At 38.6% G+C, this 27085-nt stretch overlaps 2 protein-coding genes and 1 long non-coding RNA gene across 3 annotated transcripts; 1 reads left to right on the forward strand and 2 right to left on the reverse strand.

Annotated features, from left to right (window-relative positions):
* The first annotated feature begins 2165 nt into the window (after positions 1 to 2165).
* Positions 2166 to 6488, forward strand: LOC102803906 (peptidyl-glycine alpha-amidating monooxygenase B-like). The gene is made up of 8 exons (XM_085506756.1): positions 2166 to 2378; positions 3059 to 3182; positions 3912 to 3982; positions 4094 to 4174; positions 4291 to 4367; positions 5619 to 5669; positions 5873 to 5925; positions 6263 to 6488. The coding sequence occupies exons 1-8, from the start codon at positions 2234 to 2236 to the stop codon at positions 6393 to 6395; spliced, it is 735 nt and encodes a 244-aa protein (XP_085362882.1). The 5' UTR covers positions 2166 to 2233; the 3' UTR covers positions 6396 to 6488.
* A 4109-nt stretch (positions 6489 to 10597) lies between these two features.
* On the reverse strand, positions 10598 to 11345 carry LOC146735075 (uncharacterized). The gene is made up of 2 exons (XR_014931320.1): positions 11250 to 11345; positions 10598 to 10765 (listed from the first exon to the last, which is right to left on the reverse strand). It is a non-coding gene; the product is annotated as an uncharacterized LOC146735075 (long non-coding RNA).
* A 447-nt stretch (positions 11346 to 11792) lies between these two features.
* Positions 11793 to 27070, reverse strand: LOC100377063 (stomatin-like protein stl-1). The gene is made up of 9 exons (XM_085507058.1): positions 26918 to 27070; positions 26021 to 26158; positions 25014 to 25113; positions 23597 to 23655; positions 17215 to 17347; positions 16405 to 16554; positions 15199 to 15377; positions 13881 to 14009; positions 11793 to 13600 (listed from the first exon to the last, which is right to left on the reverse strand). Exons 1-9 carry the CDS (start codon positions 26951 to 26953, stop codon positions 13406 to 13408), a joined length of 1119 nt encoding a protein of 372 aa, XP_085363184.1. The 5' UTR covers positions 26954 to 27070; the 3' UTR covers positions 11793 to 13405.
* Between the last annotated feature and the right edge of the window lie 15 nt (positions 27071 to 27085).

Below are 27085 nucleotides of genomic sequence, written 5' to 3' on the forward strand. Positions count from 1 at the left end.
AATAACATGTCTAGTCGTATCACTATCGTTAGATTGGCAAAGTCGGGACTTCTTTTTTGTTTTACAAAATAAAAATATAATTAATTTTCAATTTCGCCATTTTAGCGTGATCGTGAAAACTAGCTTGACCGTGACTGGGCGCATTTGCAGGCAATTGACTGCTGTTAATTATTCATGATGTCATTGATTATTCATGAGAGGGCGGGCGAAAGGTTGGGTCACATTGTGTCATATTGGAAATGGCGGATGATTCCACGGAAACACGTCTAATGCTAGTCGTATCTTGTAGTTTAGAACTGAAAATGTAGCTGACGCAGGATAGATAAAATGTTGTAATGTAGTGTAGTGTAGATTAGAATTATAGTGGTGGTGGTGCTAAGGTTTAGTTATTTCACTCATAAAAATGACAACGGATTTGACCACGACAACACCGAGATAGAAAGTTAGCAAGGTAGTTTTGTCGCCACAGACAAGCAGCAAGACATGTGTAATTTGAAACAAATCCGTAGACGATGTAAACATCAGGAGGAAGCGTTTGTGCAAGTTTAACAAGAAAACATAAAATTGCCTTCTCCTATAATCCGTTCTTGGTGTAGAAATTGAACAATATTCAAATACGGAGAGAGTCTGTCACTACTGTAGCCCTGCGTACAGTGCTGTGTGAACGGGGCGCGTTCAGTTGATAGATGTCCCCCACCACATCCTTGCGTACCTCCATAGACAAAGTGTGGGACATTTTTTTTTAATGAAATAGCATGCCAAGATACCAAAAACGACAAACAGACAGACAGACAGACAGACAGACAGACAGACAGACAGACAGACAGACAGACAGACGGACGGACGGACGGACGGACGGACGGACGGACAGACAGACAGACAGACAGACAGACAGACAGACAGACAGACAGACAGAACTGAAAATGTAGCTGACGCAGGATAGATAAAATGTTGTAATGTAGTGTAGTGTAGATTAGAATTATAGTGGTGGTGGTGCTAGGGTTTAGTTATTTCACTCATAAAAATGACAACGGATTTGACCGCGACAACACCGAGATAGAAAGTTAGCAAGGTAGTTTTGTCGCCACAGACAAGCAGCAAGACATGTGTAATTTGAAACAAATCCGTAGACGATGTAAACATCAGGAGGAAGCGTTTGTGCAAGTTTAACAAGAAAACATAAAATTGCCTTCTCCTATAATCCGTTCTTGGTGTAGAAATTGAACAATATTCAAATACGGAGAGAGTCTGTCACTACTGTAGCCCTGCGTACAGTGCTGTGTGAACGGGGCGCGTTCAGTTGATAGATGTCCCCCACCACATCCTTGCGTACCTCCATAGACAAAGTGTGGGACATTTTTTATTAATGAAATAGCATGCCAAGATACCAAAAACGACAGACAGACAGACAGACAGACAGACAGACAGACAGACAGACAGACAGACAGACAGACAGACAGACAGACAGATTAGTGTGCTTTGAGTAGTTGAAATGGGAGTTACGTTTAGGGGGCGTGGAGTACTGGGTGACAGTAACGAATTATCCCTACTTTAGCTGCACTGACAACGAGTAGAAGTCAATGATCTGAATAGACTACATGAATGAGTGACTTGTTGACATTAATTGCACATACTAACTGTTACGTTGTAGAGAATTCACGTTAAACTAAAAGTTTGGTATACATGCTAGTGTTAGAAAATTACTTGCGACTTTGGCTGAATAATTGTTGGGGATAACCATAGAAAAGGACAAAAAGCTGCACAGCGCATTATTAAAACGGTGAATAGAAAACCTTTCTTGTACCTTGTTGAAAAATATCTATAAGATCAGTTTGAAATATAAACGACGGCGGAGGCATATTTGACGGCATCGTTTGTATAATACGATTCATTTGGTTTGTATCTAGTAGTTTATTTGCATAGTTTTAACGAACATTGTTATTATTCCTCTAATCGAACCCCCGGAAATGAGAGATTAGATCACCACATGTCAGACAGGTTACAATACCGTCAGAATATCATTAAAATCGGCAAAGTCACCTTCATGCAAGACACACAGCACTGACGATGTCAAAAATAGTGACCGGCTGTGTACTGATCAACAGACAATGCTTTGCATATACTCGCAACGCGCCTTAGCAAGGGAAAGAGGTCAATTTACACCTTATACAATGACCGTTTCCAGACAGGGGATAGAGGAACTGTGATTGATTGCAGGGAACTGGAGAATAATATGAACGGAAGTAGTTTGAATTGTCACTTGAACTTTATTTCTAGGAATTGTGGGGACATGGGTATTGGTGTGTGCGGACAAGGCTCACCAGAGCGTATAATGTATGCATGGGGTAGAAATGCCCCGCAATTGTATCTACCAAAAAGTAAGTCATTGTGAAAGCAACAAACACCATAATAATATTTGGGGCTATATTGTCATTGAATACATATTATAAAAGGTGGAATAACATTAAACATATTGGTCGGATAGGTTACAGCTGTAAAATCATGCCCCCAATGACTGATAGTTCATAGAAGTGGAACAACGGCGATCGGATAATTAGTCATAGCAGAAATGATATGCTATGAATAATTATAATTATGATGTTTACATCGTCTACGGATTTGTTTCAAATTACACATGTCTTGCTGCTTGTCTGTGACGATAAAACTACCTTACTAACTTTCTTTCTCGGTGTTGTCGCGGTCGAATTATTTCTATGAGTGAAATAACCAAACCCCAGCATCACTACCACTATAATCGGAAGTTCTTTATATATATCAAACATATCATTTCTTATGGTTTCATCAATTAATTACGTCTGAATGTCTTTCAATAAATGAAGATTGCCAACATTGTCATTTAACCATATATTCCATATATTAGTAGATTTGCTAGAATCTTGTGAATATTTTGACATATGGTGTTTATACATATCTAATCACCAGGTTTGCGTTCACCGCATACTTTTAAGAACTACCAGATACACCATTTGTCTTTTTATTTATGATTATTAAACATATAATTACACGCACGTATATTAATGTATATTAACTCTTCCAGATACAGCTTTCAAAGTTGGTGGTAATTCTGGAATCAAATATCTAGTACTTCAAGTACATTACGGTCTAGTGGATGAAAGAATAAAAGACGAATCAGGGTTAACATTAAAGATGACAGATAAAAAGTATTTTTTTGTATCTAATTTTTATTTTATCTTACTATATAACATGTTTGGATCGGATGTCAAGGTATCTAGTTTTTTAGAATATAGTCATATATATAGATTTGTTTTACACCAGGTCAATCATTTTGAGTAAGCAAATAACACCGAATAAACGGCAAGGTAAAGACTATGTCTAATTATAGTAAACACGTACTGCGTGCGTGACTCGAACCGGCGCTCGCGTACGGCACCTAATCGCCTAGCTTCACGCCACTACACGTCTTCCCCTCGGCCACCGGGCATCCCCAAAAAAAGGATGCTTAATAACCGAGCTTATTACGTGCAGAGAACATGAAACCCGTCCACGCGATCCGCGCCACATAGCGTGGCCAGAATGCGGCAAAGGCCTTCAGATCTGGCTGTAGTAGGATGGTGAAAGTAATGGTACAGCATTTGTAACAGTGAATAAGTACTGAGAATCATTTTGACTGGGTTATGTATGAAGTAGAGACATAACAACGTTATAATTAATAGCTGATGTTGACACTTAATAGATAGTAATAGGATATTGGATGATGAAATTTAATGAAATTGATTATATAACACTACATAGTATCTACTCGTGTAAAATACTATTTCAAATGTAATCTTTGACTACACGATCATGGCGATCAGTGAAAGTAATATTGCTCTGGAAGTCATGATAAACGTGTTTTGATTCGTTTCTTCTACCTGGTTCTTGTTTTAAAGGCCGGCGTATTTGGCGGGCATGGCTTTATTGTCCGGTGGGAGTTCTGCAATTCCTCCACGCATGAGGAAATGTAGGCATTTATTTTATTTTGTTTATTTAAAATATACTATATTTATATGTAGGTTTCGTTTATTGTCAATTAAATTACATTTTCAAAATGCCAGTATCATTTACTTCACAGGGCATATAGATGCAGACTGTTTATACAATGGACAAGCTGTTTTGCATCCCTTTGCATTTAGTGTGCATACAAACAATCTGGGTAAGTCATGTTATGTAACGTATGTGTACCTGCAAAATGATTGTCAATTACATGCCTGGTATTATCATATTAAAAAATTTGACATGTTTGTTTATGCAGTTTCTATATTATTTCAGGTATGGTTGTCACTGGATACCGTGTGCGAAATGGTGAATACACTTTAATTGGAGAAAAAAACCCACAGAGACCTCAGGTAGTTAATACAATCTAAATTCAAAGTGTGCGCTCACAAATTCACAAGAACTGTGAATTTAACAACACAAATACATTCCATATTATCATCTGAGCAAATGTGATATTAGTTGTGCATATTGTTTTAGTTCTATCAATATGGTGTGGTTTTCAATTCACACCGAGCGATGAGTTACACATAGCTCAACTACGATTCCGTATTATATCTTATGTTTGCAACCTTCTTAGTGTGGGTCACTTTGGTAGTATAAACTCACAGGTTAATTATCGATGTTTGACTAATAAACTATTCCGACTTGCGGTATTTACTCATTGTTGACAAAGAGCCCATACTTATAGTAGAGTCAGCGAGATATAACGTCTCGTTTACGGACTCTCACGAGATTACATTCCCAACTGAGGATCGTTAGAATTAAGGTACGTTTGTGACAAATAACAGCAGTTTTGTCAGATTCACATTACTAGGACTCGCATAAAGAATTGGCAAATTACGATAGAACCAGTTATAATGTTTAATACATTGAAATAAATAACGATTGGAATACCAATATTGTGATCCTCCACTTTTCAAAACCACGAGTGTAGAGGCTTCTATTTTAACATCCACCTTCAAGATACAACTATTAAGCAGATTAGAATGTCAACCGATACACTGCAATAATTTTAAAAAGGCAGGGAAATTTAAAATATAGAGTTAATTTTAATATCTTGTATAAACAGAAAAATCGCTTTTCATCAATAATATAAGTCTATTTTTTAAATAATAATGTTCTTATCCAAACAATTATGTAACCATAATTTACTAAACATACTGTAGAGACAGCATGGAGAAGATCCTTTTAAATGCGAATGATCTTCCTTCTAGAGGGGGTGCAGTACTTCACAAGACTGTATAGTATAAGAATGTAGTAAAGTGTGGGATATAGTTATGATATAATAATAATAGTACTAAATATAGCAAAGGCATCAACAATAATACGCCTGAAGTCGTGGATTTAGCTCGATATACGTTTATCTAAATTATTAAATCTAAACATAAATTTACGAGATATGTGTTCATATATATAATTCCGAGTTATAATCAGATGATTATGTCTGGAATCTAGTCTGAAATCATCTTCTGAACAGTTTTTAATTACAAGCTCATTGTATCTGAAAAAAAATTCTTTCAAATGCTAAGGCCAATCGTCCTATACTCAACGTTTGGTTTGAATGCTGTATTTGTATTGATATTATATATACAATGTTGCAGGCGTTCTATCCTGTAGTTAATAACGTAGATATACGTCAAGGTGATATGTTGGTGAGTATAGTTCTTTTTTTGTCACTGTTGATGCTAGATGTTTATTCCAGTATTCAGACCTCTTCTGATGCGAATGTCTCAAATATAAGATGGCTCACGCGTGATTTACCTCCACAATGGCGCAAGTTTCAATCGCTAATTTGGTCATCCACTGGTTATGCCATTTGAGGTGAACTGTCTAACCATGTACAATGTATTTTCAGGAACTGCAGTGTGTATATAGTACCACGAAGAAGAAAACTGTAACTTATATAGGGTAAGAACACCAGTTAAATATATTGTCCAAGGTAATGGGTGCCGTTATCTATGTAAGTATATTTGCCGTGCATTCTGCTACAATATTCAGTGAAATCAAATCTTGTAAGCAGAAAGCTTTCTTCTGGTATGACGAATCAACATGTATGATGGAAAATCATCAAAAATGTTTGTAACAAGTTGTTTCGATGAAGAAAATGGTTTCTATATTACATAACAAATGACAAGTGTTGGGTTTTCCTCTTTGCAAAAGGGTATCTACTTTGTATGTATATCCGCAACGTAATAGCAAGTTTGTCCTAATTGTTACATATTAATGAATCGGTTTGTATTCACAGTGCCACAACGGAAGACGAGATGTGTAATTATTACATGATGTTTTTTTATACCAATGACCAAACTGAAGTGAGAGGGGATATGGAATGTATGAACGTGGCTTCCGACTCATTAAACATCTCCGTTGATGAGTGAAATATTAGTTACATGCAAATGAAATTGATAGAATCTGTGTTTAGTAAAATGTTTAGAAATAGCATAATAAAATAAATCACATAGAAGAGTTAATACTTTGTTATTTTCTTTCTAAATGTGTAATTAAATTCATTGTATATTTACATTAATTTACTACCGTTAACACCCGAATCACGATTATTTCCATGATTGGGTTACTATGTTAGCTGCCAATGACTGTTCAGTTCGACCACTAGTTTTTTATATGAACAAAAACATTATTGCACTATTGTGAACATCACGCAATGCTTACTGGAGAATCATAATAATATTATTATTATTATTATTATTATTATTATTATTATTATTATTACTTAACACTCACTGTAACCATCATTGGCGACTACGTTGATAGTAGTTTCAATCCGCTCTGGCGTCACCGGTAGTAAATAGTATGCTGATATTACTCATTTAAAATGTGTCCGATAGTGTGTGCGTGTTGCTGTGTGATTGTTTTTTTCTTCTTAAAATCATGCATGGTTCATTGTACCAATCATTTTATGATTTTCAGTATTTTCTATTGGATATCATGTCACAACTCAAATGGTGCATAATCATATAATCGAATACCGTTGCTGAACATTTATGTGTAAGATGTTCGAATTTACACAAATGTATACAGCTGCACGTAGTAATGTAGGTGTACATAGTTATTTGACGATTTTAAAAACAGCATCAACACGCAAGTCACAGGGTGAAGGTCAAGTTAGAGGTTGCCGATTATTAAATATTACGTGATATAAAAGTTCGTATGTATTAATAAAAGCACATAAAATTGTTACACATGTATTGAAACCCCAGTAATGATCTGTAATTTTCTGTACCGTGGAATTTATATAACAAACAATATAGTGAGAAATTGCCGCGACATCCCTTGCTTTAAATGCATCCACACGTTTCATTGCGTTGACACACGATGCATGCTTATAGATTGGATGTAGTGTTTCAAAACAATTATCATTTCGAAAACTGGAATTGTGAACATTGTTTCGTGGGATTCAGACACCAGTACTACTAAATACCTACCTTTCATCAAATTCGATCTGTCTGTTCTGCATGCACTAGACACGTCAGCCTGTCAGGTATCTCCTGTAAATACGTCTTAAACAACATATACAGATTGATATACATATTGGCTGCCTTGAAAGTAGCTGATAAATGAAAACATTTGGTAGTAAGATAAACAATTTTCAATCGAGGTTGACCAATTCGAAATAGGCATTACGGTCAATGCCGTCATACGTATATTCAAAAGTATTGTCATTATCTGAACGTGGTTTCCCTGCAACTACTGTAATTCACCAACTCGTCAATTTCACAGTACATGAATAATAATAGTATATGCAAGGACAATAACGCTGAATATACCAGTACATAGAATCGTAATTCTTGTTTTTTCCACGATGTTAAATGAACTATAATATACGGTGTAGGAATCCCATTATTGATTTTAGTCACTATACAGTTATATTGGAATCAGGGCACTATGAATGAAATTGGAAGCTATAGTCAGTGGTTGCAAAGTCTAGTTTAAATATTCTGTTTTTCCCGTTCCATGATTACCGTCATTGGAGATACCGTGATTGTCTCCAATGATGAAAATTATGCTTTTACGGATACGCTAACTAAACACATCAAATTTAATGTATGCTGAGTGATTTGTTTGCAATTTAGTATTTTTTTTATATTTCAAGTAATTTTATTTCATTTCAAAATTACAAATACACAGAAACGAAAAATAAAGAAACTAGAAAAAGCCAATAAGTGTGTAATAAACTGCCCTATTTGTATTCAAATATAGACAATCATATACATTATAGGTTTTGCTGTAGAAAAGAAAAAGAAATTTGATAATTTATTTATCATAAAATTTGCGTGAAACAATTGACATAATAGATAACACTTTCTGTACATTAATATCTCAAACGCTTGCAAAGAAAAGGGCCGTATATACTAACGGGTTCACCATCAAAATATAGAAGTAACGTTGTCTTATGGTGCAAAAATGGCTCATTTTTCTGGAAACAGTAACGTGCATGTGGTATTTCTTCTTATAGAAATCATATTTTCTATCTTTCTTATCTAACTAATTTCAGCTTTAATGGCAACAAAGGGTGGTATTTTTTTCTTAATTTCGCTTGTCTAGATAGACGTTTTAAAAATTATAATTAAGTGGTTCAAAAGGTCCGAAACACTTTCATCACCTGGGAGAAACTGTGGCTGGGGCACTGAAAAAGTTAATTATGTGGTCATTTGCTTGAAAGTTGAGAGTACATTGTAGTGTGTCCAGCTAATCAATCCACTGTAATAATGATAACATATCATTTGAATCTACCATGGGAAACTTCATTGATAAGTGATTTTGCTTTTGCGAACCCAGTAAACATGCGAAAGGGAAACACGTTTTAAACTCCGGGATAGTTTATGGTAGAAAATACAATTTCAATGTTGGATTAGATTCAGACAACCAACATCACAACATGTCAAAGTTGACTACAGAAGTAGATCAGTTACAGCATGGTAGGCGTAGATGAAATCGTAGAAATAAATCAATTAAATCAATTAATAACTATGTGTACAATAATACTGTGTGTTACATTACACATTTATGTTTTTCTCTCACTGAATGTTTGTTCGCATATACTGTCAAAGGCTGATAAATAATTGTATTATAACTGTGAATTTAACATATAGTTCACTAATATATATGTTCGCATGGCATTGCACAGACCAAAAGAAAGCACATATTTTACAAAGAAGTATATGACACCAAAATAGCCCGCCAACTTTGACTTCGTCCTATTCCTGATTTAATGCTCTGTATTCATTATAAATATAGCAGCATCAACATTGCGGGTGTCCGTGATACTGATGACGCAGTCGTAAGTTGTAAAAAGCGTGGTGGTTATTCGCATTCCTAATGTGTCACTACAAGTGGTATGTATCTATACCTATATGTATGTTTACGCGTAACAAACACGGTGTTCTAAGGCCAGACGTGTTCCCATAAATCGGATATATCTATACATTATATACACCTTTACGCGCCATTAAAACTATAGTATGTATAAACAGCTTGACATATTTACGAAACAAATCAATGATTCACCTAGAAGGCGTCGTGCTTGTTACCTTTACGACCTTCTCCTCGTCCTTTTGCCGAAGGTACAATAATTAAAAAAATAAAAATAAAATGAATGAATATTGTACGAAGGCCATCAATGACCATCAATGCATTTCAAAGTAATCACACCATTGCCGTTGATGGCGTACTCGATACGTCAAGTCAATGCACAAGAGAATGTGTCCATGCTGTCAATTTATACCATAAGCCCTCTAGCATCAACGTTTTATTGTAAATGTATACTCCGAGTCATTTGTGTTTTATTGCATTTACTCTTTGACCAATATATGATCTAATGTCTGTGTACAGTTCTGTAAAATATTTTTTGTTTATATTTTAACAATATCGTAATAAACGAACGAATGAAGTAAAAGATAATGTATTGAATGGAGTGAATATATGTGAATTACACGATACATGTGCATTATCTAACATTACGTCAACTATGTCTCTGGTGATTATACTCGCCAATCATGTTTATCATGTCTTATACATGCACAAGTAAACGTGTTTCGGGCTTTGATTTTACATTAAAATATCGCAAGTAGACAGTGTTACACTGCATAATTGATATTTGAATGTCACATGGACATTCATGGTCTCTATAACTGACACAAGTGTTGAAACTGACACGGCGGGTGGGTCACATCTCGATAAATGGCCCGGCACTTGGTCCATTGGACTAAAAATTGAGCTTTACTTTTGTGGCTAGTAGATCACCTGGTCACTCAGCTATCAATCTGATTAAAATCTGATGTAGTGTACGAGCTTTAATTATTTTGGCTATAAACTTATTTTAATTTTTTATTACTTTTGTTATTAATGCCTTTTTATTTTATTATTTTACTTTGATTTTTTTTTAATTCCGCCCTACATACATCTGATCCGACGCCTATGCAAGTCCCGTTCAAATCTCGCGTAAGTAACAGCCAATCACAGCCCCTCTTTTATACAGGCTGTCGGTTGCTTACTTTTCAGTGTAGCGATACTCTACGAGCAATCTTTCTGTACATTACATTTTGCCCACTTGAATAAACCATTAATAGAAAATTGCTAGTATATTTTTATTTTCAAAAGAAATTCCAGAGCATTTAACAATTTTTTTCACTTCCAACAAATGTGTACATTTCCTGTTACATCTTCGCCAGCCAAGGTTCGTTTATTCAGTCATCGCTTCAATTTTACATCAAACACTAAGCATAATTATCTAGAATGGAAGCAAAACAATAAGTAAATCGTAATGATTAGAACACTGTAAACAGCTATAGTAAAAAATGCAAACTGATTTTAAATTGTATAACGGTCACCGGCCACGGCATCGACGCAGAAAATTGGAGAAAAAAAATATTTCCTGATCAATTGCGATGTGTTCAAAATAAAAATATTTTATTCCAGTCCACAGTTACTTTAATAAAAAGACATTGTATAATGTACAAAATGTTGATACATTTTGATGAATATTTACAGCTACGGCTTCAATACCGTAGACGATTTTGGCCCGATCATCAACAAAACATCACCCGTCTCCAGGGCAAGCGACTGGAAAAAGACACCGGTGTTCGGTAGAACCGGTGGAAACAAAATCGTCACTCCCATAATAACTACGCAAAATTACGATCTAAACTCGAACCATTCGAGCCACAATATAAACATAAAAAATGACTCGTTGCATTTGACAATGATAAACTTACCGAAAAGCCGTGTTTTCTCGGTCGCTAACGTCGGTATAATTCGCCATTTTATTTGAGTGTTTGCCACCTAACTCTGCCCGGTGACGTCATCATGTGCGCTATAGAAGTAGGTCTGTGATTCGTTGACTAAAATTGCCGATAGTGGGTCTCGTTGAAATCTCGTTACATAGGCATCGGGTCAGATTTATGTAGGGCGGAATTTAAAAAAATCACAAAATCAAAATCAAAGTAAAATAATAAAATAAAAAGGCATTAATAACAGAAGTAATAAAAAATAAAATTAAAATAAGTTTATAGCCAAAATAATTAAAGCCCGTACACTACATCAGATTTTATTCAGATTGCTCAGCTATGAGAGTCATTTGAAATTAATTCAAATTGGCGACCATTTAATGTTTGTAAATGTTTCAAAATTCTACATCTTTCGGGGGCAAGTATGATATTCAAACGGCCTTTCACGAGATATTTATTCACTTTTCCGAGTTTTTAACTATAGGTCTCGATAACGCAACAACATAGGTAACATTAACAAATACAAGGAAATGATAATATTGGCATTTATTTGCATCCAGGCACCAATATGCAAGTGCACTGTACATTGTGTACGAATGTTAAAGCGCGGGAGTCATCACCTGTGCATGCGTCAGATAAGCGTCTACCCACGAGCCTTTGCGCTTTTAGCGTGTGTTGTTATCGATGCTTGGAACTCAATTCCTGCGTACGCGCAGGTGACGACCCTTCTGCTTTAATAGGCATAATTCTATGAAAACAATTTCTAATATCAAACACAGGTCACGTAAATTTATCACGAGATCAATATAGTGAAAATAAATCAAATAATTGTTTTACTGTGGACGTGTGAATGAAAGAAACACCTAATTACAAACATCGTCGGCAAACTTACTAAGGAACCGCCTGTGTTAATTTCTGGAGATCGTTATCAATTTGAAACAATGGTAGTAATTCATAAAAGTAAAATATCACCCTCACAAATTAAACTTCTACTATTGTATTACAGAATAAATTCTACATTAAAATCTGTTTCATTTGATGTATCACATTTTTTTTTGAATATGTGGAAAAATCTACATGTGAATATCTTGTAATTGAGATGATTACGTAGTTTTTAAATCTAAATAAATAAATTAGTCATTAACCATCCCAACTTATTAAATGTAAGCATTGTTTTTCCCATTATAAACAGCATACAACTATGCACGTTCCTGTGATAAGATGAACACATAGTAAAAATTAAACCTGTGTAGTTCATGGTCTAAATTACGCACCTAGATAAGAGTGGATTCTTTTTTGGAGTGTCAGAACATCAAGAAGCATAATTTTGACCATTCTGATGAAATTTGGTTGACCATACTGAGACAACTCCAAAAACACCAGTAATGTGAGAGCTGGACAAGATTATTCGAACTAATCTTATTCCAAATTTCTATAGTTGCTATGACATGCCACACCCTATTTCAAGTTACTTCTAGAAAAATCTGATTTGAACAACGTACTTCTTTTCAATGTTATTTGGTCTAACCTTAGATGCGGTGCTGCTTGCACAAACTTGTTTACTTCAGCACTGTCAGGAATCTGCTCCAGGACTATAGAGGTACTCGATATTATTCTGTTTGAGCAATTTGTAATCTTGTCAAATCTGGTAAATGTATCACAGTATATTTTCATTTTGACATTCAAATGCATGCTTGGAATAGGTTTTCATTTTATGTTAATGTTCGAATTTGCATGCTTTGTTCCTGTGACTGTTTACATTATTATACACTAAGGGAAGTTGTTAAATTAGATACATAAGAGTATGTTCATCCAACATGTTCATTGAACCAAATATCAAGTTTAGCATAAAATATCAAAAAATGTACTGACAATCATCTGAAAAATTATTCTCTTTTAGTACTCCGAAATATCACATTGCATTTCCTCAGCCAGATGAACGACCAAGTGACAATGAGAGTTGCTTTCAGGGCTCTGAAAGACATCATTCTAAGATTGTGATCTCATTGACTCAACATGATTTCAAGCAGAATATGCAAAACCAACAATCTTTCAAGCAACTGGATGGCATTTTTCCTTAAAACAAAAATTAAAAGGCAAATACAATACTTTATTTATATATCACATGATATCAAATTTGTATTTTATTTTCGTTTATCTAGATCGTTTTCAATGTTTTTAACTACTTTGTCAACCTCATTGACAATTTCACGACGGATAGCTTCAATATCCACAATGTCAGGCTTTACCAAATCTGTTTCTTTGTCCATGTTCTGATTTGGAATCGGAGTTTGGTTCTGTTGCTGTGTGCTACTAAGGTTTTGGTATATTGCCATGGCCTGTCAAAGGGAATAGAAAGCAAAACAATAACTTATTGTAAACACTTATTTTACCTCAATTATGATGCTGAAAAACATTCTTTGTAAAAAGTCTATTAAAAGACACCATTGGCAACAAAGACATACAAAAAAAAAAATATGATTAAAAAGTAATGTGAACCTGCTTACATATTAGACAACAAATACTATACATTACAACAATATACTTCACAGTTGGGGACATGCCAACTGTGAAGAGTCTTGGCTCATACAATTATTAATGCATAATAAAAAGATATACCTGTGTAACCATACTGCTAACATCACCAGTGTTTGTGGGTAGTAACACTGTGTTTCCTGTCTTGGCTAGATTACCAAAAGCCTGTACATACTGTTCAGCTACATTCAGAGAAGCTGCATTGCCACCAAACTAGTAATCAAAAAATACAAAAAATGTCCTACAAAAAATGTATTAACCAAGAAATGCAACATTAATGATTATGGTGTTCCAAATATGAAATACAGTTTTAGGTGCGGAATGTACTGTATCAAAAAAATAAATAATAATTATTAATACCATACTTATATCATAACACTTCACTTACCATATATTGTTATACAAATTAGTGAAATTACCGGTAATAATATTGTTCTGTACTGTTGTGCATATGGCTTGCTCTCGTAAACAGTGCATACAAACTGACAGAAGAAGACATTCCTTGTTCAAATCAAATAATGGTTGGTTTACAAATTAAAGAGTTTATGTCAATTTTGTTATAAACTACCAGGTATGTAAATTACCTTTGTGGAATCATTTCATGGTGAAATCGTATAGATTTCATGCTACACACAGAAAACATCACATTTTCAGCTATTTTGCATATACACACCATACTACCTAATGTTATTGCATTAGATAGCTTTAGATTTGTTATCAGGATTGAAATCTATTATTGAAACCAAGTATATGTTTTGGTTTTTCTATTATTAAATCATTGTGAACATCAAATATCTTACTAAAATATAGCTGATATAACTATGCTATAGAATTAGACAGTTGAAAATAGAATTTCTTTACCAAAAATGACTAAAATATTCACAAAAATTAGGAAATAAATCTTATTATCATAAAAATCACAAATCTGTCAGAGGTCTTCCAAATGTGTTGACATATAAAATATCAAAGCAATTGGGCTTGCCATTTTAAAGAAGAAGTTGGTAAAACATGTTTTATTAAAAATTAAGGTATTGTCACAAAATTAATAAATCCGACTAAAGTCTACTTGAGGTACTTCATATAAAATATCAAAGCAATTGGGCAAGCCATTTTAAATAATAAGCCAAAATAGTATATTTTTACCAAAAATGACAAAAATGTGCACTAAAATTAGAGAGGTGAAGATATTTGTCACAAAATGAACAAATACAATATTGTGAAGCAATCAGGCTGGCTGTTTTCAAAAAGAAGTCAAAAATATAAAGTTAATGACGACAGACAATCAGTAATATGAACATCTACACTCAGTTTACTTTGCCAACAGCAAAGCTAAGAAGCCTGAATATAGTTCTAGATTATTAGAACTAGTGTTGAATGCTTAGATAGTGAGAATATAGAATACCTGTCTTGACAATGCATCAGCAACAAGCTGCAATCCTTTTGCCCTGGCCTCAGCTTTGGCTATGACAGCAGCCGCTTCTCCAGCAGCTCTGTTGATGGATTCTAATTTTATAGCCTCTGACGCTAATATGGTAGATCTTTTTTGACCTTCTGCGCGGTTTATTTGAGACTCTCTGACACCTTTGAAAAGAAAGACATGATTTCTTTGTAGAGACTGCCAACAACTTTTCTAACATGCATTAGTTGCGAACAAGTTATTAATAAAGACATTTGATTCAAACAAACTAATTGGGAATGATAACGTGATAAACATGGCAGTGATAATGAAATATTCTATCCAAGAATTATACTCAAGTATTACTACTGTAATGCTGAGCCATGAAAGCAAACAGTAATATTTTTAATTGCCAGACCTACACTGCGATTCATCACGAAATCCAGAAAACTTTAGAACAGAATCAGCAAACTTCTTTGTGTGGAGTCCAGTCAAACTCTGGTGGCAGCCATATTTGTTTTTATTATTAGAAGACGCTTATGCACGTAATCATTCCATATTTGGAATTCGCATTTCCTAATATGGTAAGATGAAAATACTACGTAAAATACCGCAAAATTACAGCACGATGTAACTTATGGCGTTACGGTGACAAATGTATAATAGTATTTCCTATTTCAAGGTAACCACTGAGTGAATACTAATAAAGTTATCGCCTCCTCAAATTATTATATTGACTTGTACACTTTTAGACAACTTGCATAAGCAATTGAAGTTACTCATTCATTATTATTTTGACTTGAATGCTCGTATTTGAATATAAGCAACCTATAGTTAGTCTTGTTATATGGAATCTTAGAAACTAATGTTTCTAGCATAGGGTATATTTAACCCTTATCTAATCATGCAAAGTCAGTGTTAAGTCAGGCAGGATACGGGTTAAACATTGTAATTCAAAGGTCATTATTGAAGTTATTTGATTAATCAGAGTAGATTTTTTGTATTTGACACCAACACATTTAATTTGTTACTAATTATAATTCATACAGTAAATCTTTGCATCAAGTTCCTGTTACTAGGTCATATACAATGTACATGTATTATATTATCACCAAAATGAACACAAACCTAAGCCTTAACATTAGTTGGGGGAGTTTTTCTCACACCATCATAGCTATGATCAAATATTACAAATATTTCTGCAGTCATTACCTTCAGATTCTAAAATATTAGCTCTTTTTTGTCTCTCTGCTTCAACTTGCTTTTGCATGGCTTCTTTAACTCTGGTTGGAAGAGTAATGTCTTTGATTTCATATCGAAGACATCTGATGCCCCAGGCTTCTGCCGCATTGTTAATAGCCTCTGTAAAAAAATTCTAAATGGGTTAGATTTTCAATTGAATTTCATATTGAAGACAAGCACAAGCAAAGTGTATTAACCGGTGAATGGATAACTGAACATGGCAAAACACAGTTCAACTCTCCAACATTTTGTAATTAAAATGAATTAGCTACAGTCAGATTTTTATGATTTTGTGGCACTCATGTACTGTAAAAAACTTTATATTCGCTTGTAATTAATTTTTGCTGAAGGAATGATTCAGTGTAAATAAAATCTAGCGAATATACCTCTTTTCCGATATTTTACATTCAACTTGTCAAAAATCAGTGAAAATAAATTCCATACAAAACACCCAAAAAGTCTTTTCAGAAAAAATTAATTCCAGTTAAATTAAAAAGTATTTTACAGCACACAAAACTTCATGAAAGTCGTTACAATATCGTGACGTAGAATGCAGATACATTTTTAAACTGCTACAAAATTTCATGATTTTCACTGATCTGCAAAATTTTGACTTTCACAAAATTAATGCAAATTATACCTTCTCAGAGTAAAATTTTTTTTCAGGTTGCCAAATAAAGAACATTATAAATTATGTGCTTTCTATATGTTGCAATGTTTTATGTAATATTGACTCATAATAATTTTATGCAAGTTTATGTAAATTCTATGTATACACACCCACGATATGCTGATTAAGTGATTCTCTTTCTTTGAATACGTGATCTAATTGGATTTTACCAATCTCAGATCTCATGGTGGTCTGTGCTATCTGTGTTACCGCAAACTCTGGGTCTTCCACGCCATAACTTGCCTATTAAAAACAGATAAGAGTCATGATTACTGACTATATAAAAGTTAAAAAATTTGACAATATGTAATATTTGAAAACACTGGAATAAGAATACACCAGTGACTAGGTAGTTATCATGAATACAAAAAAAAAGAATTTAGGAAGACATACATGGTGATGCAAATGAAAATGCAAATTATTTTGCAAATGAGTTACCATGCGAAGAGCTTCCAGGAAGTGCTAGTGGAACAGACAATCTGCCCGCAAAAATGCAGAGACTGACTTATCGCCTATGCGCAGAGGCCCCTGCAGTCGTTCGGGCTGGGTCAGCAAACAAGGCCTGACCCGCTACGATGGGGCCTAACCTGAAGAGACCCTGCTCAATAGATTGGGTGTCTCCTAGGTAGTAGTTGATGAAGACGTTCTGCGTTCTCCAGAAGCCTGCCCTCAGAATGTGTTTGAGGGGGGCACCTGACGCTAGCGCTAGTGAGTTAGCAATTGCACAGACCTCATGTTCTTGTACTTGGTGTCTCTGCAAGGTCTGTGTTGAGGAGGATAGTGTATTATAGACCTCCAGTACAGTCGCAGTAATCCACCTGGGGATGGAAGTCGGGGAAACCGGCTTATCCCGCTTGTCAGGGCCGTAACACAAAAACATGTGTTTGGTTCCCCGTCTAGAAAACCTGGTACGGTTCTCGTAGCAACTCAGCGCTCGGACCGGGCAGAGAAGCAACTCCTCCTGATCTTCCGGACTGACAATATTTGCCAGCCGGGGGATGACGATCGGTTGAGGATCGTGTCCTGGGATTTGGTTCTTGGCGAGAACCCGATTCGTGTCTTAGTACAACTTGATCGCCCATAAAAGCGGCACAACCGTCCGCAAAGGATAGTGCGCGCCTAGCTTTGACCGGCGCCTACCTGAGGCGAGGGCCAGTAGGAAGACTATTTTCCACCTCAAAAAATTGAGTGGTGTTGATTGGAGAGGCTCAAAAGGCGGTCTGCTTAGAGCGGACAACACAGCCGACAAGTCCCAGTTGGGCAGTTCCCTTGCATGGGGTTTCAGCATCTGGAAAGCAGTAAATAGTCTCCTAATAGTAGGACAATCGGTTAGTCTTGTTCCCGTACGTTTGAATGGTGGGGCACAAGGCCGACCTGTAGCCAACAATCGCTGCGTAGGACAAACCCACTTCGTCAAACAGGTGGATCAATCTCCCTTCCGCTACACTAACCAGTGTATGCTCGCAGCCTAGAAATGTAGGCTGCATTGGTGGAATCCCAGTTCGCCCTGGCCAGGACGTTGGCAGCCCGCTCAGATAAAGCTTTCGTATGGGCGGGTCTAATGAGAGCCTCTATGCGGGTAAGTGATACCCGCTGGGCTCGTGGTAGTGCGCCGTCTGGTGGGGACGGCATGTCCTGTAAGTCCGGAAGCACTGCTGGTGTTTCGACTATCGTTTCCGACAGAAGTGGAAACTAGGCCCTGTTCGGCCAATTGGGTGCAACCAATGATAATATGCAGGTGTGCACCTGTCGAAGTCTTCTCCGGTGCCCGGTGGACTAGCGGGAAGGGAGGAAAAGCGTACACAACTAAGTGGATCCGGGGGGGGGGTAGCAAAGCGACCCTGGCCCAGGCTCCTGGAGTCAGCAGGAGTGTTACGTACATTGGGAGCTTGGTGTTCCGGGGTGCGGCAAACGGTCTAACCTTGGACCGTCCACAGCCGAAACAGCCTGGAGGCTACCCACTGGGGTATCAGCCACTCCGTGTTCTGGAGACGGAGTCGCCCTGAAAAGGCGTCGCCAGACTGTTCCTCACCCCTGGAAGGTGGTGTGCGGTTAGCTCCCCATTGTATTCCAGGCACCAAAGGAGGATTTTGCTCCGCTAGGACTGACAACGATGGGGAATGCGTCCCCCCTCCTTCTTGAAGGAGACCACCGCTGCGTTGTCTGTGCAGAGCAGGACTCTGTGGTCTCGAACTACGGGTAGAAAGCATGGTAATGCTAATTGTACACTGCTCACAGTTCGAGCCGGATGATATGGTGGTCCCAAAACTATGCGGGAGCCATATCTTTGGGCTTGTTCGTCCAATAGATGCGCTCCCCAACCCTGGGGGGGGGGCATTTGTTACCAGAGTCATGCCTGCGGCGAGCGGGTCCAAGGGGGCCCCTCTGCCCGAGGTTGGTCAGTGACGACCACCAGGGCAGAGCTTCCTTCACTTGGTCCGAGATCGAAACCCGCCTAACTAGTTCCCATAGAAGAGCTCGGCGTTATAACAAGTGTTATACCGGGCGGCTGCGTAGTGCGGCCTGGGGAACGACCCTTCGAACCGAGGTCATCATTCCGATGATCCGCATTAGTTCACGGAGGGACACCGAGGGAACGCTGACTAGGCATTCGGCTAGGCTGCTTAGCGCTAAGCAATATGCTTGAAATAGCTAAGCCAAGCTTACCTCTGTGTCAAAACTCCATGCCCAGGGACACCAACTGCGCGTTGGCTCGAGGTGGGACTTGTCGATTTACTAACGAGCCCAGCTGGTGAAGTAAATCCTGTGTTAGCCTGATGCGTTTGGCTATTACCCCTTGCCCGGGTTGTTGGTAACCAGTAGTCTGGGTACGGATTGAGGTGTACCGACATCTGGTGAAGCAGCAGCACTACCTGTTTCATCCCTCTGGTGAACACGTAGGGCACTGTGCCTAACCCGAACGGAGGGGGGCACCGAAGTTCGAATACTTGGCCCAGCTGGGCGATTCGAAGGAGATGGCAACTCGCTAGGTGCATCGGTACGTGTAGGTAGGCCCCGCTTAAATCTAGCGGGGCTAGCCAGTCAAAACGGTGGATGGAGAGAAGAACCCTGAATGGTGTGTCCATGTGGAACCGATCGAGGGGCACGTACTGATTCAGTCTGTCTAGGTCCAAAACTGGACGCCTGCCACTTGTAGGTTTGGTACTACGAACACATTTGGGTAGAAGCCTGGACTTAGTTCCGGCTGATGTACCCTGTGTATGGCGTCTTTCCCCAGCAAACTGCTACTTCCTGTCTGATTGCTTCTGCCTTGCGGGAGTCCCCTGGCAGTGCCCAACAGGGGAGACACTGACGGGGGGAAGTGGAGATTTCAGCGGTATGCCGTAAATGGATGTCACCACCTGGGAAGGTCCAGGGGTCGTTCACCCGCCGTCTCCAAACCGGACTACACCGGCGCAATCTGTGTACGACAGGGATGTGTGGCCATGTGTTCGGCAGTTGCAAGGGGGGAGGGTGCTCCCTTCCCCCATGAGGCGAGTTCCCCAAGGCCTGAAGTAGTCACTAAGTTGTGACCTGGCCACTCACCGAACACGTGCCTGTCTCCCCCGGTTGCAGAGGTGAGCGTCAAACATGCTTCCCCTGCTGCCGGGTAGACATCCGCCCAGAGAGGGTGAGGAGCCACCACCTGGCTCTTACCTCCCCGGGGGCACGCCACTACCCTTCCCTCCCATGGAAGGGTATAAGCGCTTGCCTCCTGGCTGACTGTCTAGCGGGCAACGCCCTAGGGCGTTGTGTTTTCTGTGCTTGGGGTGCCCTCCGCTTACCCATGGCAGGACCAACTGGCTAGCGGATTCAATCTGAACCCTCTGATTCATTGCACTCCGAAGCTCCGAGACTGTACCCACCATTCCCTGAACAAAGAGGGTGGAGGGTATCCAGTCTGCGTCACTGAGGTGGGGACGTACCCCGGCTCAGCTTGTCGGCGAAAACACATGCGTCTAAGGCCGCGTCTCGTAGCACAGTAGTGGCCCTGGCCAAGCGAGCCAGGCAACACTAGGGGGTGTCGCACGTAGATGTGCGGTGGCCCACCAGTAAAAATGTCGCCTGGTCTAGGAGGCTGGTGCGTTCTGCCTCCAAGGTCACCAGAATGCTGGGCACGCATAATAATGCGCTCAAGCAACTCTGCCCTCAGGGCTAGATGGGTCGTCCTCAATTGGCAAAGACACCCATGGAACGCGGCTATCCCTCTTTGCCCGGTTTGCCAAATTCATGGTACCTGGGTCTGGGGAAGGAGCCTTGGAATCCGGTTGGGGGTGTTTTGGTTTCATCCCACGCTATGGGGTCTGATCCCGAAATACACCGACCGGGTAGCGTTTGGTCCAGTGGGAAATGTTGCCTAACGTTATCCCCACCCGGGGGCCTTAAGCATTACATCCTCCGCGGCTGACCAACGCTGCCCATCAACACCGTTTGCGTGCTCTGCGCCCCACTCCGCACTCAGACGAACAGGGGAGAGATGTGCCGACGGGGTTGCTTTGGATCCCGACACCCGTGATCCCATAAGCGTTGAAGCAACCTTAGGTGGTCGCTTTAGGATCAAGGGTGGGGGTATATACATCGTATCACTGGGATCGATGATACTCCGCCTCACCCCAAAAGCGTGGCTCACCGAGTCATATAGATGGAAGACTCTGAGGGACCGCCCGGAGTACCGGCTGTATCCAACGCGAGTGAACTGCGTCTCCTCTAACTTAAAATATGCGAGAGGGAGCGTGTTCGACTGTGCGTCTCATGACAGGGTCGGTTCCCTCTGGGGACGCCCGTGGGCCGATAAGAAAGGAGTCAAAACCCACAGCGGAGACCGGACACAAGGATAAATTCGTTACCGTTGTACCGTTACCGCGTGACGAACCCTAGCTGGCTGAAAGTGGGGGGGTCAACGCGTGCCCTGCCCTGAAAGCCCTGCCCCGAGATCGGGGACTTGGCTGCCAGCACCCTGTTGGCATTCAGTGCCCGCGGATCCAGAGAAGGACCGGTGCAATTAGCCTGAGCCTCGGCCACCCCCCAAAATAGTGGGAGAGCCGTGACTGGGAACGGGGGTTCCCCGGAAGAGACGTGTTTGAATGCAAACATGCTTTCGTGTCTCTTCCTGCTTGCCCACCGAGGGGACACAGTGGAGACAGCTCGCTCCGACTGCGTCTGATCTACCCGGCCTGCCAGGGACGCAATTGCCCCGACAGTCCTTCGACCAAAGCCCTCAACTCGGAGGCAAACCCGGTGCCGTGCGAGGAAGGGTCCACAAAGAGACCCGCAACGGGCCCCATAGGAGGAAAGCCTCCAGGGGCACAGCCTCGCTGCAGCCGGTAAAATCGGGTAAACTACCGCCTGAAAAAAAACAGACTGTGAGGATGCCCTCCGATCAGCGGAGGAGACCGAGAAAAATATCGGTACCTCCACCGTCGGGCCTCTTACTCGACGTCCCGGTACATGAAGTACCGGTAGCCGAGCGTGAGGACTTTCCACTCATGCAAAACACGCAACTCACTTTAACCGATTTGTTTACTGGACGCGCGACCTTGCTGTGACGCGGTCATGCAGTCTCAGCGATCTTGATGGCTCTGAAAGAAAATCTCAGGCCTCAGAACTCCAGTGAAAAAAACACGCTTTCACACAAAAACCCCGAAACCCGCACGTAGCTACAACAAAGTATCTCGGATGCGGTTTCTATGCTGGTAAATTCTGAATATAACCACTGCACGGTCGACTCTAAACACGAGGAGACTGGAAAGAAAAACGGCAGCGAGCCCTGGTGCTGTCATTACACCTATATATTGCTAAATACATTAAAAATAAAAGACGACATGCATGAGGGAAACGAATTACAGTTGTAAAAGGTGCCGCCATGAAATCAACATGTGACTACGTAGTGGCGCCGGATTTTGATTTCTTTGCTGTGAAAAATACTACACACAAAGGGGAAAACGACACGAGGGTAAAAAAAGACAAGGAAAACTTATCCTACCAGCTACCATGTCGGATGCCGAGCAGCGGCAACAACCCAAGCTATAAATCCGGACAGGAAAAAAAAGCAGGCGATCCAGCAGAGCTCGCTAAATTTCATCTCCACTCGAGGCGGAGAGAAATTAAGAGTGATGGACGGCTACCTGTGGCGTTGCCAGGTGGCCTCGGTCACGTGGGTTCATGACGTAAGGGGTAAAAGAATCTTGAGGTCATGGGGCTTCCCCTAACCTGGATTCTATCTCTCAGTCACCGGCAGAATCACTGATTAATGCCTACAGTTCAAAATAGTCATTTTGACTGACCGGAGTCTATGGTGGGTAATTGAACGTAGTGAATTTTTGTACACCAAGTTTTTCCTGCCAAAATGGTCAATCATTTTTGTTTATTTTTATGTAATTTCAATTTTGTGATACTTTTTTAACCTGATAGATATTATGAAATACAATAAAGCCCTTCTGCATTGTAATAGTTATTGAATTACAAATATAAATAATTATAAAATGCACTTACCTTGAACGGATCTACCACTCTCAGATACAGTACTCCATCGATGCCAAGAGTTACATTGTCTATCAAAATAGAGGCAATATATCTTATTGTGTTGTATACTTCAGTTAAGATGCTTATTTGTGAATAGATAAGTGCAGTACAATAAATAAAACAAGCATTCTGCAAAGCACAGTCCCTGTTGTGTATTTAATGTTAACCTTTTCACCACCACACTTTCTCGTCCTAATTTGTCTGCACTTTTTTCTTATTTTCTTCAATATTTCTGGAATTGAACCGTAATTTTGGATTCAACAGACAAAATCTTAGTCAATTTTTAGTTTTTACTCAAAAAATTTGACTATTCTTGTCCCAATCTTCTGAAGGAAAGTGCAGACTATAAACTATAAATTTTGTGAATTTGTGATGAAAAGAGAGAACTGGTGGTGAAAAGGTTAAAGACAATAAGCATATTACAGAATTCTGTTTTTTGTTATAAAGTGAGTAACAAAAAACAGTTTTCAGTGTTTTTAACTAAATAATAAATTACTTTGCCATAAAAATTCAAATTTTGAGCTTACCAAATTTGGCACAGTGCATTATAATACATGTAGAATAAAAGTTCCTATTCATAATCATCACGACTCATAAAATGACAAAAGCATGAATTTTATTTGTGAGCTATCACAAAACAATATACATTTGTCAGATAATCTAGCTCCTAGTCCTGTGCATAGTAAACATTTCTTGCATAATTGGGTCTAGTTAGCCATCTTGAGTAAACTTTACAAATCAAAGTGATGTGCATCAACCTCTCCAATGTTACTCCCTCCGCCTAGTTTGAGGAAAGATCAGACAATATAAACCTAAGGTGACCATCTTTGATCAGAAAATTATTGTATGTGCATATGTATGCCAAGATGTACAGTCTATGTATAAACTTAAAGTGAATAGCTCAAAGCATTCTGGAATAGATTGTGACAAAAACAAAATGGCCACCAGTCGACCATCTTGGGCCAAATTTAGAAATTCAAAATGATTCGCATCAACTACCCGTATTGGTTAGTTCTTCCACCAAATCTGAAAAACATGTTAGAATACTTTTTTTGGCCCAATCACAAAATCATTGCATATATATTTGCATCAGACAAGGTATCAGGTAAGCTTAAAAGTTGAAGAAAATTGTTCATACACACACAGACGTATACATGCATGCAAGAAGACTATAAGCCTAATAATTATTTGCATAATAAAAATAGAGCTGATAAAAATAATAATGAACTAATGTGACTCAATGTAACAATGTAATGTCACTTTTAAAGTTGCTTGAATGAAATGTACATTGCGTTACTATTCAGTTGTCGGAATGACAACTTTACTTATATATATATATATATATGTATGTATACAACTTAATATCCATCATGATGTTGATACTTACCTTTGCTAATAGCAGTTTGGGATGGAATATCAATAGCAATTTCTTTCAAACTCTGCACATATTTAATCTTGTCAAGAAATGGCAACAGTATATTCACACCCTGTAAAAAAAAATTATATGGCATTTATAAAAGTGTCACAGCAGTCATACTCCTTCATGTTTAATATACGTCCCATGTGCGACATGTAAAACGTGTGTTCAATCATTTTTAGCAAGCAAGAAAAATAAACACTAATTATTAAACATGGATCACATATACAATCCATACAATTTTTTAACCGTGCATCATTTGCTTTTATCATGCTGTTCCAAACCTTGCATTCAGGTCCCCTGCAAAAATACAATATGTATATTTTGCAGCTGATACACTCCATCAAAATGAAATCAAGACTTGAACACAAATAGATAGTAATGGCAACTGTGTAATAAGAGGGAATTTGTATCAAAGTGTACACAGCAAACTACTTGTAACCATCTTAAATATTTTAAACATTTTTTTAGAAAATTTGAAAGCAAAGGACAGTTAATTTTGTGTCATTTTGAGGAAAAAATAGCTCTTTATAGACAACTTTTAATTGTTGTTCAAACAAAATCAAATTAGGCAATAAATGTTACTGTTACCACCATATTGTTCCAAACACCAACACAGAAGCATTGTTGCTGACTGATTTGCTATGCGTCGCTTGAAATCGTTATGCAATTAGAACAGGTTGGCTTAAACCAACATCTACATGGGATGTCAAATCAATAGTGATATTGAGACACATAGCAAACCAGGCAACAACTTAGCTATGTTACTGTTCAAACAATTCGACTATGACAGAAAATAAATATTATTATTTACTCAGTTTTCATATCACACTGTGACATCATATGTTTAACAACGTTTTTCGCAAGTGTAATTTTAATATCACTGGATGTAAAATACCGTTTTTTGTCAACCATCCACTGCGCATACAGACAAGACGTAGACAAGTGCGACGGATTATAAGGATTTAAACACCTACTGGCTCTAACTTCCTGTGAAATTTCCCCATTCGTTCTACGATCCATGCTTCTTGCTGGGGTACAAACTTAATCACTGTATTCATAGGTCGCCCTGATGCTGCTCGGACATGCTTTAACTGTAACTGTGGCAACAGTCTCTGAAAGAGAAAGAAAGATGAGAAATTGAAAAAATCAGTTTCAGTAAGATTGCCACAGCAGGTTTTCAATCAAATCCAGAATAAATTTGAGCAAAACCAATTTATCCAGTATTTCCATTTTGGTATTTGAAAGGTTTCAACACAGTTTTTACGATGCTAGATCACATAATGTTCATATTTGTGATAACATCCCAGTATTTGAACATTTTCTGAAATATATATATCCTTTTTGGAAAGAGTTCCTTAAGTTCCTTCACACCCCTAACCTCAACACTCCAGCCCCCAATGTATATTCAATAAGCACCATCAAATAACTACAAGTGACGAAAAGAGAGGTATATACATGTACAATTGAAATGGGGGAGGGGCACTGGAGGGGCAGGGTCAGGATTTAGAGTTATGGGTGAGGGGAACCTAAAAAAGTCTTATCGATTTTTTTTTTTTTCTTGGACATGAATATCCAGTAACATTGACATTTTTGACCATATCCTTTTTTCAGAACATCTCGTATTTATCTGTTCAAACAGTTATCACAATATTTATTGGGTACTCCGCTTGCCCGTACCATGACAACATTCCATGGCTCCAGAACATATATAATGAACAGAACATCTATTCAGATGGTATTTTAATAAAGCAACAGTATAAAAATCGCGACCCCCCACCCCTCGACTTAGGCACCACTTTTCCTGGTTCATGTGTAATTGGGGGCAGCGGTTCGAAAGATGCGGATGGGACCGGTCCAATTCAACAACTAACCTGAACTGTTCTGACACTTCTGACAGATTGAAACATTTGTGTATGCTTTAAACACGGCTATCAGACAAATTGTTTCTCCGTGACTCCAAGATCAGCTGAGACAGACAAGTGTGCGATTGCTCGCTGCAGAGGACATGTGGCTGTTAGCAACGGGGTTTATGATTGGTC

Source organism: Saccoglossus kowalevskii, chromosome 13 (assembly GCF_978046115.1).
Source record: "Saccoglossus kowalevskii chromosome 13, keSacKowa6.1, whole genome shotgun sequence".
NCBI lineage: Eukaryota > Metazoa > Hemichordata > Enteropneusta > Harrimaniidae > Saccoglossus > Saccoglossus kowalevskii.

Bases quoted from the DNA above. Each gene is read 5' to 3' on its own strand.
- LOC102803906 (XM_085506756.1), top strand. From the start codon at position 2,234: ATGAACGGAAGTAGTTTGAATTGTCACTTGAACTTTATTTCTAGGAAT. The intron at 2,379-3,058 runs GTAAGTCATTGT...TAACTCTTCCAG, and splicing joins GCAATTGTATCTACCAAAAA to ATACAGCTTTCAAAGTTGGT. The intron at 4,368-5,618 runs GTAGTTAATACA...ACAATGTTGCAG, and splicing joins AAAACCCACAGAGACCTCAG to GCGTTCTATCCTGTAGTTAA.
- LOC100377063 (XM_085507058.1), bottom strand. From the start codon at position 26,953: ATGTTTCAATCTGTCAGAAGTGTCAGAACAGTTCAG. The intron at 23,656-25,013 runs GTAAGTATCAAC...CTATTTTGATAG, and splicing joins CCAAACTGCTATTAGCAAAG to ACAATGTAACTCTTGGCATC. The intron at 17,348-23,596 runs GTAAGTGCATTT...TGTTTTTAATAG, and splicing joins GAGTGGTAGATCCGTTCAAG to GCAAGTTATGGCGTGGAAGA.